General features: G+C 41.2%; 1 protein-coding gene across 3 annotated transcripts in view; it reads left to right on the top strand.

Annotated features, from left to right (window-relative positions):
* The first annotated feature begins 462 nt into the window (after positions 1-462).
* Positions 463-15,519, top strand: part of METTL22 (methyltransferase like 22) — a 52,110-nt gene continuing 37,053 nt past the window's right edge. For 2 of the 3 annotated variants that reach the window (XR_001411287.1, XM_014936369.1), the window contains exons 1-7: positions 9,571-9,621; positions 11,075-11,425; positions 12,520-12,864; positions 13,237-13,277; positions 13,363-13,507; positions 13,994-14,065; positions 14,636-14,689. Coding sequence is in view for 2 of the 3 variants with exons in the window: in XM_014936369.1 (XP_014791855.1) it covers positions 11,203-11,425; positions 12,520-12,864; positions 13,237-13,277; positions 13,363-13,507; positions 13,994-14,065; positions 14,636-14,689 (880 nt within the window). In the remaining variant the exon portion in view is untranslated. Of the gene's footprint in view, positions 718-9,570; positions 9,622-11,074; positions 11,426-12,519; positions 12,865-13,236; positions 13,278-13,362; positions 13,508-13,993; positions 14,066-14,635; positions 14,690-15,519 lie in introns of those variants that run through there. The other variant, XM_014936370.1, reaches the window with a different exon arrangement.

The raw sequence follows: 15,519 nt of genomic DNA, 5'->3' as shown, positions 1-15,519 counted from the left end.
CGGCGGAGCGGGGACCCCGCGTCCCGCCGCCACGCCTCAGCCCCGGCTCCCCGCGGCGCCAACGGGCCCCGCTCCCGGCCCGGCCCCGCTTTCCCGCCCCGCCTGTCAGCCCCGGCCCGGCCCCGAAGGTCCGTGGGTGAGGGGAGGGAGCGTTGAGGTAGGGGTAGGGCAGCCCTTGGGGGTAAGGGTGCCCTCCTGGAAAGGGAGAGCGGGGGGGAGGTATCCTGATAGCTTTAGGCAGCTTTGAAACTGGTGTGGTCTCGCCTCAGGACAAAAGGCTCCTTACCCCAAACAGCGCTGTCCCTGAGGAGAGCAGGGAGCAGGAGCCGCGGCCTGGGGAGCAGTGAGAGCTGGTGTTCTCACAACCTTTCTTTCTGCTGCTGTCTGTATTTACAAGAGATTTCCTCTTGTTCTTTGCCTTCCAGATGCCGACCTCTGAAGGACAGATCTAATTTGAGAAGTGGTGTGAGAGAAGGCAATAGCGTGGCAATTGCTGCCTGATGCAGTGATGTCTGTACGCTGCTCGGGACCATTTTCCTGCCAAAGTGTCACTGATGGAGGGAAGGATGCAAGCAGTGTACCCTCTTCCAAAAACTTCGGAAGGACAAGCAGTGATGTAGTTTCCAAGGGCTCCCGTATTCATGTGTGAGCCCCTAAGCCACACTTCGCCTAGCTTCCTGCTGATCTTCAGCCCGCTGAAATCTGTTGGATAACGAGGTAAATTGCAGTAACACAACCTTGTTTTTAAATCTGCAGAGCATTTACTATGGAGTTTTACTGCGTCATTTCACTGGCATAAAGATAGAATGCAGGTAGGGTCAATAGGGCATCTTGTTTTCTTACTCGTAATTCACTTCAGGCCTTCCAGGGAATTGCTAAGTAACTCCAAGTCATTAAAAAATAATTTATTTTCTGGCATGGACACAGGACAGAATGTGTGACATCATTACCCAACCATGGCAACAAGCTGTCGTGAACCAGTAGGGTTTCAGCAGAAGGATCAGCCAAAAGGAAAATACTCCTTGAGAGAGAGTGTTTATTTAAACACAATAATCATCAGCACTACAGACCGCATTTTGCTCTGCAAAAGTACTGAAAGGTGTATGTTTCTGAGATTAAAATATAATTCAGGAATACACTTTAGCATCTAAAGCATGGTTTTGAGCTTTTGCATCTCTTTCTTAACATCTCAAAGTTGTATTTATAGTATATGAAAGTGCCTGTGTAGTCCTACAAACTAAGCACCTGTTACCTCATCGTAATTGTGACGGTCAGATGATAGAAGCTGTATAAGTCTTATGAAGCAAGGTGAAACGTTTTGTTAGAGTAAGCGATTGTGTAAGAAAAAATGAACAATCTTTGGGGCATATGGGTCTTAACTGGGACCGAAAGTTTTTTCCAATCACACTTGCAGAGTTACTTGAAAGGTTTACTTAGCCTCATGAACACCATGTATTGAGCAGATGTTTCACCAGCTCTCTTCTCATAAATCTAAACCAGAGGTGTTCATCCATCTAAACCATCGTGCCACTGCAATGATCAGCCATTGTTGTCTTCCAGTTAAAATCAAGGGAAAGATAAGGGTGTAAGATTTCAGGAATATTTAACCCAGCTGGGTCCAAGATGGTAATCAGGTATTGTACAAAATGGTTACTACCAGTGATGATCTGTGTCCTGGACAGTTCTTGTACTAGTCTTGGGGTCCACAAAGTTCTGGACACATACTTTTTTTTAGAAACATTATTCAATACTTTGTTACAGCCGTCAAGATATGTGGAGGTCCTTGTAGAATCTGTCTAGATTAACTTCACACTAAACAGAAGTTAGAGCCTGCTAACCCCTCATCCTTTTGTGACCAGACTGTGCGGATAGAAAAATTTATGTCAAGAACAAATCAACTCTACATGGAGGTTTAATTTCCACATCAGCACAGTCTATTCAGGCATTCATTCTCATGCTGAGGGAAAATTAATTCCTACAAAGACAGAAAATAAAACCTTTAAGTATTCATTAGGAAAGGTGCATAATGAAAGGTAAAATTCTGTAGCACAGAGTAGCTTCTCCAGAGATTTAATTTCCAATTTACTGAGGTCTCTAAAAAGGAAACAAGGCTCTTCAAGTTAAACTAGAATTTTCAGCATTAAAGATTCAAAATTTTAATCTAGTCTTGTGGAGAAGGAGGGACTCGCTTTGCATAGATAGACCAGGTGTTGGTTAGATCTGCTAACATCAATCTGCTGCTCAGAATAAAGGGGATAAATCAGAAAATGCTCGCAAAATTGCAATTGGCTAGTTGATGTGAAGTTTGACCATTACATGGTCAGATTTAATTTTTTTTTTAATTTTTTTTTAATTTTTTCATCATGCAGTTGTACACCTCCATATTTTGAACCGCCACAACCTGCAGTGAATTTAAAGGAAGACTGACTAGTCACAATTTATCTCTGACGAAAGAAACCCACAGGGTGTAGACATGTCATATTGAATTAAAAAGGGGAATTACAGGAGGGAGAGGCCTGAAGTACTCAGCAGAGATTATCACAACTAACTTTTTTTTTTTAAATCTTGTTGTAAATTGTTTTGGTGGAGAACTAGTTGTTGAGGTTATAGTAGGAGAGCTATCTCCTTTTGAGCCACCTGGCTAGATTATACCCTGTGACCTTACTGTAACAAAGTCTAGCAGTTTTATTCTAGCAAATTACAGCAACAAAAAATCTATTGCAGCATCTATCATTTTTCCTACCATTTACCAGGGAAAAATCTTCTATCTACACATAAACAGTACTACCCATTTCTAAAGGTAGGAAGAATAATAATATCTCTACAGTGATGCTTGCATGGATAGTAAAGAATCCATGGCTTGTGTTTTCATTTGGATGGTCTATAATATTTTCCATGATGTTATGTTTAAGTGTTTTAGTCTCAGGTTCAGATAAAAATTTAGATAAAAATTGCTAGAACATGCTGTGGAAAAAGGAAGAAATATCATTATCTGGCTTTCTGATACAGGAAAGGAGATGGCTATCTGTGGAGTATTAAAAGCAGTGTTTTTGAATTGCACAAATAAGTACGTGCTCTTCTTTACAAAGTTCAGGTCCTAATGAACCTGGCAAAACTATGTTGTGTAATAAGTTACTGCTGCTGCATACAATGTAGGACTGTGTTTTGGTGAAAAGAAAAGGAAAGATATGCCAGTAAGTCCTGAAAACTCCATACTGGATGAGCTAAGAACCTGGTGTACCATAATTTAGTATTTTGTTGTCTTTTGAGCATTTGGCTTTCATACAAGCTATAAGGATGGTTCAAAACCATCCTTACAAACCATATAAGGATGGTTCAAAACATGCTGAATAAGCTCCCTTGACATTCTTTCTTAATGTGTTCATGTGTTTCTGTATTTCATCACACGATACCTAGGCTTCCTCCTTTGGACCGGGGTGAACTTAAGTCCCAAGTTTCTCTATTTTCACTATATGAGAATATAGAGTGTGAGAAAGCTTTGATTACCCACACTTATGCTTGGTGATACCATGAACAAAAACTGGACTGAAGAAGGATCTCAAGAGACTGGGTCAGATAAGCTTTGTAGTTAAGATTTTCCAAATACTTTCCTGCTTGAAAGGCAGTACAAAACACTCAATAAAGAGATCAGTCACATCTCACATTTTGAAAGTTTTTGTCTAGAGCCAAAAAATTAATTCTATTTTTCAGTCTAGGCTTTCTTTGAACAGGGAGTCAGTAGCTGTAAAGTATGCAAGATAGTGTTCTGAACGTACAAAGTGTTAGCTCAAATATGTGAAAGAAAGCTCCTCATTTAGGCACTCTACTTCTAATCCTACCTAATAGCATCCAAAAATTATCTCATTGTTGTTGTACCGTATATAAGATTTCCTAACATTTTCTTCTGGGCTCGATCTCCATCACTTGAAAACACCCGAAGATAACTGCTGTTCTTATGTGTCACTTTTCTTAGTCAGTAATAATGTCTCCAAGTCATCCACTTGGCAATCCCCAGTGATAATGGCACTGTGTTTCACCATGGGGCATCCCAGCTTAAATATTGCATTTAAACATACCCCAAAAGTTGCCTTAGCCTCACATCCCTCAGATACACAAGAAAGATGCCAGACAAAAAAAAAAAAAAAAAAAAAGAGTATTGAAAGTAAAAGGCAACAGCTGGTCTCATTTCTCTTTAAAATTGTGCACTCTGGAAATTGATTTACAGAGCACTGGTTTGAATTCTGACATGGCTACATACAAAGAACTCCATAAAACTGTGAAAAGCATAATTTGATTTACTGGAAATTGCTGTAGGAAACACAAAGTAAAAAAAGGAAGTTTGTGTTCCTTAATCTTAGTCAAGCAAGTATTTAGGTAGCGTGTCAAAGAGAAGAAGTTCTATTGCTAATAAGAGTGTACTGAGTATGTGGAACAGATGCTGATAAGCTCAAACACTGAAAGTGACAGGCCTGGCAGGGAGAAATACTGTTCAGGAAGGCAAGGGAAAAGAAGGCACAACACAAGGGCAGTGCAAGAAAAACAAAGAGGAACCAATCCACTCAGAAATATTTTTGACTGTTGAAGAAGTAAGTGGAAAATAAGAGCTTGAAAGAAATCTCTCCTCAGTATTTCAGCACTCTGACTTGAAGGATGCATTAACTTTGCTCTTTCAGACCTATCACGAAAAAAATATGGAGCAAAACAGCTTTTAAAATAAAGAAATCATGTTAAAATATGAGACTTTTATTTTCCATCTTGCCCACTGAGACTTTCACAGGGTGGGCCTTCTCCTTTTGCCTTACCATGCAGTCTTGAAGTGTCCTCCTGCATTGCAAGGCTTTCCACAAACTTTTCTAGGTCCCTAAGTGCACCTCGCCATCAGCCCTGACGCCCCACCAGGCTCTGTTCTCCATCCATTCCCAGGCAGGAAGTTCCCTGTGTGTGTCCTTCAGTTGTCGTTTGCCCAATCGATGTGGTTCCCAGCTGAGCACGTCCATTTGGTCTCTGAAAGGCTGCCGTCTCTTGCTTCTTCCACAGGATCTGGTAGTGCACATGTATCAGGGAAAAACAGACAGACATGTAGCAACACTGAAACCTTCCTTCTTGGGTGTTATCCAGATATTAATTATCCAGATATTTAAAAGATAATAAGGCCCCAAGTGCTTAGTATATAGGTGAGAATTCTAGGAGTCTTAGAGAATAGCCTGATCTGAATCCTCAAATTGTGAACAAAAGTTATAAAAGCCTGCCTCTGAAACAGATCAGGGAAGAAGTGAATGAGGTGGATGTGATACAAAATCTTTTTGTAGTATCAAGGTCAATGGTGATGCTAAAGTGCTTAATTTAATAAAAGCATCTCATTTCCATTGCACAGTTATAATTTGTTACAAAGTAAGTGAAATAGTGTGCACTTGAAGCAGATTGTAAAGGTAACCTCATCTGCATGACTTTGATTCAAAGTGATTATGGGACACACAGTCGTAATACTGTAGTAGACAAGGTAGTGGATTGCATTAAGAAACAGGAACAGCAGCATTTTTTGGCTAGCCCACCTAGCTCAGAAGAGGATGTCTACCATGGTATGTGTAAGCAAATACAGAGGAGACACAGTGAGAGGGAGGTGAGAAGTACAGGATGGCAGAGATGAGCAGGTCTAATGAGATTCTAAATTGAGATTAACTGACCACTGATGATGATGTGAACAGCTTGTAATAAACTGCTGTATTATCTAATTATTACTCTAGCAGTTTATCTCTAGCACAGATTTCTTGGGACTCAGTCAATAGATGAAATTGGCCAGATTCATCATTTAAAACAAGCAGTTAGACCTCTGTAAAGCTGTCTGGTATGTGAGGTAAATTAAAGTCTTTACCTTCCTCTTTTCATACAGTACAGGTCCAAGCCTGAGGCTGATTCACTGTTGTGTTAGGCTGACATGCTTGAAAAAGTAAGGAAAAGTAGTGCTGAACAGAATGGATGGATGGAACTTTCTCTTACTTTCTGGAGGGTTGATCAATGTTAAAGTCTTTGCTAAAATGTTAAGGGAGCATTTGTTATGGAGCATGTAAATATAAAATCCTTTTCTTCAGTTCTTCACTGTAATCTAGTGTAGAGATACTGATTTAAAAGACAATTGATGATCCCTGATTGCTGCTGAAGAATCAGAGTGGCTTTTGTATTTAGTGGATTTGATATGTTTTGGAGGGCTTTTCATTTACCTTAATTTTATTCCTTTTCCCCTGACTAGAGAGAGAGATTTTTGGTGTTTGCAGTCATAATCACGGGGTTGACATTGTTCTAAGAATCACCTGAGACATTACATAGATGCCTCTCTTAGAAAAAATTCTGTGTAAATCAGCTCACGTTGGACATGAGAAGTCATGATGGGGTGATGACAAAGGAATGCAAATTGTTGTTTTGAATAAGCCCATGGAGAAAAATGCTATAGTCAGAGAGTGTAAATGTCTCTGATAAACCACCATAAAATAGTTAATGAAAAAGAAATCCCTGTGGATTTTAGCTCTGTGCTGCTAATGTTAGTGCTTTGTGATTCAGTTTTCCTGCTGGTGAGGCAGTATGATTCTTAGCTTCCCCTGGGAAGGTCCAATGCATATTCAGGAAATGGGGAAACAAAAAAGCTGACAGCTGCAGTTGCCCTTTTTAATTATTTTTAAGTTATTCCTCTCATGCACTTTTCAACTTCAAGCAGTTATTTCGGAATTTTCAAGCTGGTGACCAGCACTGCGGTGCCATACATGCTTGGCGAGCAGAGCAAAATTCTGTACTGATTTATCATCTAGTCCAACAGTCCTTTTATTTGCTGTGTTACCTGATGTTTGTCAGTGCTGCTTGATGGCTTATGGAACTTGCCTCAGTTACTTTGCATACCAGTATACCAGTAAACAAGATGAAGTGAAAACCAGTTCAGCGTATCTCCTTTCAACAGCCCCAGTATGGTAGGATTGAAATGATGAGGGCTGATACATTTTTTACGTCCTAACAGCCTTCCGTGTGTTTTTTGTTTTATTTTTTTACTGACCTGACGGAAGCACAGAATATGCTTCTGTCTGGTAGACACATAATGAAAGAAAAGACGGCAAGAAAAGAGACAGTGTGTACAGGAAAGTTACCATCAGCTATCAGCAATATGCTACTGCATAGTACAACATCACATACATGGTGGTTTAATTCATCTGCTTATTCCTGACTTCTGAGAATCAGCTCTGTTCTCTTATCTCTTCCTAAGGAATTAGATTTTCCCTGTGATACACATTTTTCAGGGTTGTCTGTATAATTTTCTCCTCTGAGCCTCCTGCAGCATTGCTGGTGTTTTTGAAGGCAGTCTGTAAGGAATTGTCCTAGCAATATCCTTTGGGCCGTGAAAGGATTTGGCAAATATCGTGTGGGAAGCAGCCATTTCTTCTAAGTCCCCTAATGCCTGGTGTGGTGTGACTAAGGGATACTCTTGGGTAGCTTGGATACTCTTGGGTAGCTTTCTTTAAGCAAATTCCTAGCTCACACGGCTGTGAAGAAGACACAAAACATAACTGAGGTGCATCCTAAAGCCTTTAAAACAGAGGCAGATCTCAGGGATTTGCTGCCAAAGCCCTTGTGTCTCTAGGACAGAAACTGCATCTTCAGAGCTAGATTGTCCCTAAACAACTGTCATTAAGTTATCACCCACATTATAATGTCTGCAGCCACACTGGCTCCTTTAAGATCTTCTGCAGCCACAAGATATTCCTGCTTTGCCTAATAATTATATATATGTGAGAAGAATTTCTTCTAGAAAAGAAATGATAGCAGCTCCATTTCTCATCTAATGTACCTTTGTGTTTAAAAGATCCTGTGTAGTGCGATGCAACACCTCGCTTTTTAGCTACTCCTCTAGTAATACTGAATCTGCATGGCCTGTGTACCAGCAAGTGTCTCTTGTTGCAAACTGGTAAGATTTTGTGAAAAATATAATCTGCTTTGTCTGCATGTTGTTAGCACTTTATAGCAGTGGGGAATATATGCCAGCAGAGAGAGACTGCAGTAATAATTTATGTGGCGTATCACCATGGGGAGTAAAATAATATTCCACTCTTTTACAGGAGCCAGAAAAAAAGGAAAACAAATCTCCAAAGTACTTTTTTCAGATGTTCATCCAATAGAATTCCCCATAGAAGCTCCAATGAGAGATCTGAATGGCTCGCTACGTTTTCTATTTCATTAGCAGTCAACACTCTAGACCGTAAAAATAGGGATAGATTACTTCACTCTCTTGATAATTGTCGGCCTTTATAGAAGGATGCAGATGACGAGAAAGACATCTAGAAATACTATGCATTACATTCCAAGTTTTTTTCCAGCATTGATTTTTTAATTCTTCCTTCCCCACAAGCATCCACTCAAAAAAAATACCAGGATCATCTGTAGCAATTGGCATTAGTTTCATATAACAAGTAATTAATATGTAAATGCCCGCATTGGAACCAGATCCTCCTGCTGAAAGATAGGAACAACTTCAGCAGCCTTTCCAGACTTGCAGAGGAGCAAACCGGAATGCAGGGGGAGCCTGGCCTGTAGCCATGGCTGTGACTTGCCCAGACGGGGCTGCAGAGCATCATGCCCAGTGGCTGAGCCGTGCTGTGCCCGCGGGTGGCCGGTGGGCTCAGGGCAGCAGGGCTGGGGCCACAGGGCCCGTCCGGCGCCGGGCCAGTGGCCAGTGCTGGGCTCTGGATAGCTCAGCTGGGCCAGGGCCACCTCAGGCACCCACATCCAACACAGGGTGACTGGAGCCTGCTGGCCTGCTGGCCACCCAACTCTGCTAGTTAGATAAATTTCTGTTACTCAGGTTTCTCGGAGCACTCTGGTATGGGGGTCCTGTTCAACACTCAACTCAGTTTTCTGTTTATCTTACCTGGTTCATGGCATCTAGTTAAGAACTTTGCAAAATTAAGTAGCCCTGTTCCCCAAGGAAATGAGCAGATACTGCTATTGATCCATCTGATCTTTTCGAGGTTGTACAGTTCTGACATGATTTGGGTTAAAGGAAAAAATTCCTACTTGACTCCATACAGGTTTTTCCATTTATTTTTTTGTTGTTGTTGTTTTGAAGCTATTTGCACGGAATTACACATGAACTGAGTCAAGGTAACTGACGCTGAAACCAAGCAATAAAAGAACTGGGGTAAGAAATGTGAGTTCAGCTGCTGTGGATGCTTCAGGGGCAAGACTAAACTTAGATGTTGCTGCTGTTTCCTTTTACCGGCTGCCGGACTGGTTTTTACCTCAGGGTTCAGTGCTGGGTAACAGCGCAGCACCCTCGTGAGCGCCGTAAGGGGACGGCTGGACTGGTTTTTACCTCAGGGTTCAGTGCTGGGTAACAGCTCGTGAGCGCCGTAAGGGGACGGCTTTCAGGCTCTGCCCCGGGAAAGCAGCAGGCGAGCAGGGCAGGGTCCAGCCGGGACCCTGCCCAGCTTCAGCGGCAGGACGACCCCAGCCCAGCGGTCAAGGGCGGAGAGCCGGCCCGGCCTCCCCTCAGCGCGGCCGCCCGTCCATCAGCGCGGCGTCAGCGGCGCGCCGGAAGGGGCCGTCGCCTCTAAAATGGCGGCGGGAGGCGCCGTGTGGTGGCAGGTGGGGGTCGTGGAGCCTCGGCTCCTTCGTGCTCTCTTCCTCCTCTCCCCGCAGCCGTCCCTGCCCCGCCGAGCCGATCCTCCCGGCGCGGGGGCGCTGAGGGGCTCTGGCCCCGGGGAGGAGGAGGAGGAAGAAAGGGGCGGCTTCGTTGGGAAAGCTGCCGGTGTGGGCAGGGCCGGGGGCTGCGCCGGCGGTGCCCGAGCGGGAGGCGGTGGCTCCGCGGGGAGAGGCGGCTGTGGCTGCGGGCAGGCCGAGCCTCCGGGCGTCGGGCTCTGGCCTGCCCGCGGAATGGCTCCCGGCCTTACCCCGAGCGCGCTGGGCTGCCTCGTCCCCTCCGCGGGTGGCGGAGGAGCCGCCGTGTGTGGCTTGGCGTCGTGTAGCTCCTGCACAGATCGCGGCTGGCAAAGGGCAGGTTTGCAGCCCGGGCAAAAGTTAATAGAACTTCATGACTACAGTTACTGTAGAGCTGCCTGTAAATCGAAGCGTTTTAAGCCTGTGTGTTTATGATAATCTTGTTCAAGTATAAGCAGATAATGGAAAATTTAGTTTAATCTTTCAGGATGGTAATGGCCACATAGGAAATGGCATCCCCAGTTTTTACGAAAGGGGTATATTGGAGTGCTCATAGCTGGTGTATTAACTAAACTGTTCGTGTAACACTTGGTGATCTGTGTGGGTGTGATACAAGCCCATCACCTCAGTTTATAAGGTTTTTTAAACATAAGTTTTGCTTTAAGATCTATGCTTCATCAATGTTTCACATACCCTTCACAAAACGTAAAATTTTAGAGAGTGCAGGGAAATAAGTGTCCTCTTTCTGTTCATAAGACGAATTAATTTGTGCCTTAGGACATAGAGACAACTCAGCCTTGAATGATGATTTCAGGTGTGTTTGTTTGTTTTCTGGAGAAGAATAAAGAATGCCAAAGGCAAGAGATATTAACTGCCCAATTAGTGAAGGCATTTAAAAGGAGCAGAGTTTTCTCCGGGGCGGGGCGGGGGGAGATATTCCTTTTACAAAATTTTGTGGACTAACCTATGATAATACATTTGGTAATTGTTTGCATTTCTGAGAAAATTCAGAGATTCCTCTGAAGAACAAGATCCCTTCAAATGGTGAAGCTGTGCACACAAGGCCTTATCTTCCTTTAAATATCTTGACTTAACATTCTAAGTCTGTGCCTTCATAACAACATCAGGGGTTTTTCTGGGGGCGGGTGGTGTGTTGTTTTGAACACAATGTAATTTGTAGCTCTTTCTAATATATGTGATATCTGCCAGTGAGCTACTAGCAATTATGTATTTGATGATTCTTTGGAGCATTGTAAAAGAGAGCACTGGAGCATTGCAGTTTTATTGGACCATGTAATCTGATTTTTATCTTCTAAAATATTGCTGGAGCAGCGTTCAAACAGTGTCAGGATGACTCAAAGCTTTCTGTGTTTGCTTTTAGGTTGGATATCCTGATGCACCGTTTGCTGTCTTATTGGAGCATGGTGGAGCTTGCATGGCCACATCTTGCCTGAGGTCTTCTCAGAAACTATGTCATGAGGTTATCTTGTTGAGCAAAACTGTTATTTGATGCCTGTTAATGGAAAAGTATCAAATCACTTTGTGACAGCACTTCATAGGGGACTGTTTGGGTGCTGTAGATGTTCCTGTCACCAGTACATCATGGTAGATGTAGCAGAGGAGGAAATGGATAACTGCACATTTAAAAGTGACACTGTGCTTTCTGATGTTCACTTGCACTGTCCGAACAAAAGACATCTTATGGTACGATTGAATGCAGTTGGACAACCAGGTAATGTATATTTAGACTGATGGAGCTCTATTTTAAGAGTATTCATATCTCTGTAATGTCTGAATCCTCCTTTGAATGGTTGATATTAATCATTACATATTTTATTCCAGTTAGAAGCAGCATCACTTCCTACTCAGTCTTTAGGAAAATGGCTAGCTGGATTCTCTTAATGAAGTTAACTTTATATACAGCCTATCTTAAAAACAGAAATTTTAAGTTACTTTCTGAGAAGTAACCAAATTAACTTGCTTAATTAATGCTGTGGTGTGTCTTCATGCTGTTTGACGTTTGTTTGCTGTGATTTTGCTTAATGCAAAGTACGTTTCAACAGAATGAAATGACAGCATATGCTGCCTACTCTGAATGTACTTGGTTTGGGAAATTATTTATTAAGACAAGAATTGGATTGTAGTATGACAGCTTTTACTCTAACAAATACAACGACAATCTCCCACTGTCACTTTGCTGGTTTTCAGGGAACCTCATGGGGATTTAGTTTCTGCTGCTTTGGGTCAATTTTACCTTACACCTTTTAAAATGCTACAGGACATGCAAGGGGTCAGAGTGGACTTGGAGAACAAAAGCACTTCATTCATTGATGATGTCCTTTAAATTGTTAAATATTCAAATCAGTTAATCTGGTTATCATGCAAGCAGTAGATGACTTAAAAAATTTCTCATGCTAGGATAGGCAATGAAGATTTTATTAGATCTAGGTGAAAATGATCTCTAGGGAAGAACTTTTGTCAGGTTACAGTAGACCAAGTTTGAATCTCTTGCTTTCTAAAGAAACTGTAATAGAACTCCATAATTTGTGTTACTAAATCAGATGAAAGTGTGCATTGTGACTGAGTAGATACTGAGTCAGCTGGCTGACCGTGAAAGTGCTTCATTTATTTCTACTGACAGAACTTAATAGCAGAAATATTTCTTTGTACCAAATTGAATTATATTTCAAGTTATCTGCATAATTTTTTATCCTCTATATTGTTAATATGTGACACGCGTACCAAGACTTCATGTGTGTGGAAGCTGCGCATAGATTCTATTCTTACCTGGTGTTTAACTTTTTTCCCCTCTCCACGTTCGTACAGTGTTCCTGTCGTATTTCAAAATCCTTAGGAACACAGAAGATTCCCCATCTGAGAAACATGTGAGAGAAGCTACAACAGAAAGAGAACACCAGTACGGCAGTGAAGATGAACTGTGTGACCAGGACAGGAATAATCTAAAAAAAGAATTAAACAGTGAAGGAGTAGAAGCTCTGCTAGATGATGACGGAGACTTGGACGTAGTTAGAAGACCTCGAAGAGATTCTGATTTAGAAGCGGAGGATCTTTTGAGGGATAGAGTGTATCCTGTAATTCTGATGAAAGGGAAAGATGATGCTTTTGAAGATGAAGAACAAGAATGCACTTGCACTGATGTTGTTAAAATAGGTAAATAGCAGGCTTATGGTCTATAAATAAATATGTTTGTGTAAAACAAAAATAGATTTTCTTTAGAAATGGAACAGCAGTTGTTAAGTGAAGGGAGATAATAAAACAAACATAATACTGTGATATTGTAAATATTTTTAAAATTTACCATTTTTCTCCAGAAGTGATTTGGGCAATAGTATACCATGGAAAACTCTATACCACTTTGTTAGTGGTGTTTTCTGCATTATCTAGCATTATTATATAGAATGAAGCGTGTTTAGTTCTATATTTGAAAGGGAAGCATGACTTGATTTTTAAATTTGCCACTATGGAACTTGATTTGAACAAAGTTTTGAGGTAATGACTTTTGCTCTACTTCCATTTTCACAGAACATACTATGGCCACCCCCTTAGAAGATGTCGGTAAACAAGTATGTATTCTGCCTTGTAGTATCCTGCTGTTCCTGTGTTGTGCTTCAGAATTGACTCAGTTTTAACTGCTTCTCTTATCCCCAGGTCTGGCGTGCAGCCTTTCTTCTTGCTGATTACATTCTGTTCAAGCGGGACACGTTCAGGTGTTGCTCGGTGCTGGAGCTTGGAGGTGGCACTGGTATTACAAGCATTATCATGGGAACAGTTGCCAAGAGAGTTTATTGCACAGGTAAAGCAGTTATTTCCAATTAAGCATTTTCATGAGACTGCACAAAGCAGCGCTTTCATCCTGGCATTTTCATCCTTATCTGTTCCGTTTTAGCTGTCAATTTTTTTATCAGTATGTAGAAAGTTGTGTTGTATATTGAAAAATAACAAGAACTTTCTCAACAGATTGAAAAAACTACTAGTTTTAAGTGCAAGACTTTAAAAGCAAGATACATTACTCTGAACTCAAGATAGTGTGTCTAGATTAAAAGAACTACTGCAGGGATCTTACTTCATTCTTCAAGGGTGTCTCGGAGCTTCATACTGAAAGACAAAAACAAGAAGGATACTAGGAAAGCAGTCATCAGTGGATAATGTTGCTCTGAATTTATCTTAATCTTGTTAGTTTGAGAGAAGCTTAGCTTAGAGCATTAGGCTGAGAGGTCAAGGTCATGCATGGCCCATGCAAAATATTCTTATTTTGAATAGAATTATCACTTTTTTCCAGATGTTGGTGAAGATCTTCTGGCCATGTGTGAGCAAAATGTTGCATTAAACAAACATCTGATGGAGCTGGGAAGTAAGTACTATACAGTCAGTGTTTGTGCAGTTGCCTGAATATGTACTACTTTGGATTAAACAGCACAGTCATTGACTACCTCACATATTCACAAGTAAAATCAAAATTTTGTCTTGGTTAAAAATGACTCATTTAAAAAGAAAGATGCAAGATATTTGTATGTGGTCTGTAATGGGACAGCTTCCCTTTGAGAAGAGCAAAATACTTTCTTTGCTTACCATTTAAGACCAGCTGTAGTTCCCACACAGTTGTTATGTGACTTTCACTGAGGTACTTGGGAGGATCACGGATACCCAGGTGCCAAGGGTTACATAAACAGAGTATAAATGACAGAGGTAGCACTCTGGAAGGGAGAAGTGTTTTGCAGGTGAGACATGTAGAAGAGAATGTAGGTTGTCTTTCTGACCCTTAAGTTCATCCTGTTCTCTTGTGAGTGGGTAACTGTTTTTGAACAGTAAATGACTTGATGTTCAACTTCACTTATTTCAGTATGGGTTTTGACTGTTTACTTTTGCTTAGGTACTGTCTGAAAGGCCATTTGTGACTGATGTGATCTTTCTTCACCTACAGGAGGGGAAGTTAAAGTAAAAGAACTGGATTGGCTGAAAGATGAATTCTGCACTGGTAGGTGGTTATGAGTCCTTTCAGATAGGGTTCGGTGGTCTCTTTTGGGTTTTTTTCCTCTTTAGAGTCATCAAGAAAAGCTTATTCTGTTAGGAAGTAGGTCCTCCAGCACATATGTCTCTGGAAAAATGGTTGAAAGTACAGTGTTGTCCTTGGGAGCATCATTGCCATGTGAATGAGTAAGGAAGGGTTTACTGATAGGTTGAGAATAGCCAAGTAGTGTCTGTCCCTTACTTAGGTCAAAATCTAGAAGTGCAAATGAGATGTGGCTGTTACGTGGTAATAATGGAATCCAGGCAATGTAAGTTTCACTTTCTGGTGACTGCAAGGTCAACACAAAATTGTAGCACTAGGTTAGATGAGGTCTACTTTATAGAATTTTTTATCATCAGTTGCATTTGCTGGAATGCTTCTGAAAAGTAGAGCAACTGTTTAAGGAAGTGGAAACATCCTTTACACATTCAAGAGCCTCTCTTGGACCTGAAAAAAAATGGGTAATGAAAATATTCGATAATATGATTTGAAAAGGCTTTATGTATTTTGGACATTCAGAGAAAGTTTCTATATTTTAACGAAGTAAATTTTTTAAAGCATGATGAAGTAAGAAGCTTAATTAAAATTTATATGAAGATGCGTTTGTGGTTTTTTTTTTATTTAACAGAGTATTTATTTTAATCTAATTAAATCTGTGATCTTGTTATAGGGTAGTAATTTGTTGTAAGTTCTAAAGTCAAAGAAAACTTGTCAGCCTTGGGAGGATTGAACATAACACAGAGAAGCAAAGGACTGCAGGGAACTTCAGAGACTGAATAGAAGGAGGTTTTGATTTC

Source organism: Calidris pugnax, unplaced genomic scaffold, assembly GCF_001431845.1.
Source record: "Calidris pugnax isolate Ruff unplaced genomic scaffold, ASM143184v1 scaffold17, whole genome shotgun sequence".
NCBI classification, from domain to species: domain Eukaryota; kingdom Metazoa; phylum Chordata; class Aves; order Charadriiformes; family Scolopacidae; genus Calidris; species Calidris pugnax.
The sequence above is the reverse complement of the archived record's forward strand: the minus strand, read 5'-3'. Positions and strand labels throughout refer to the sequence as shown.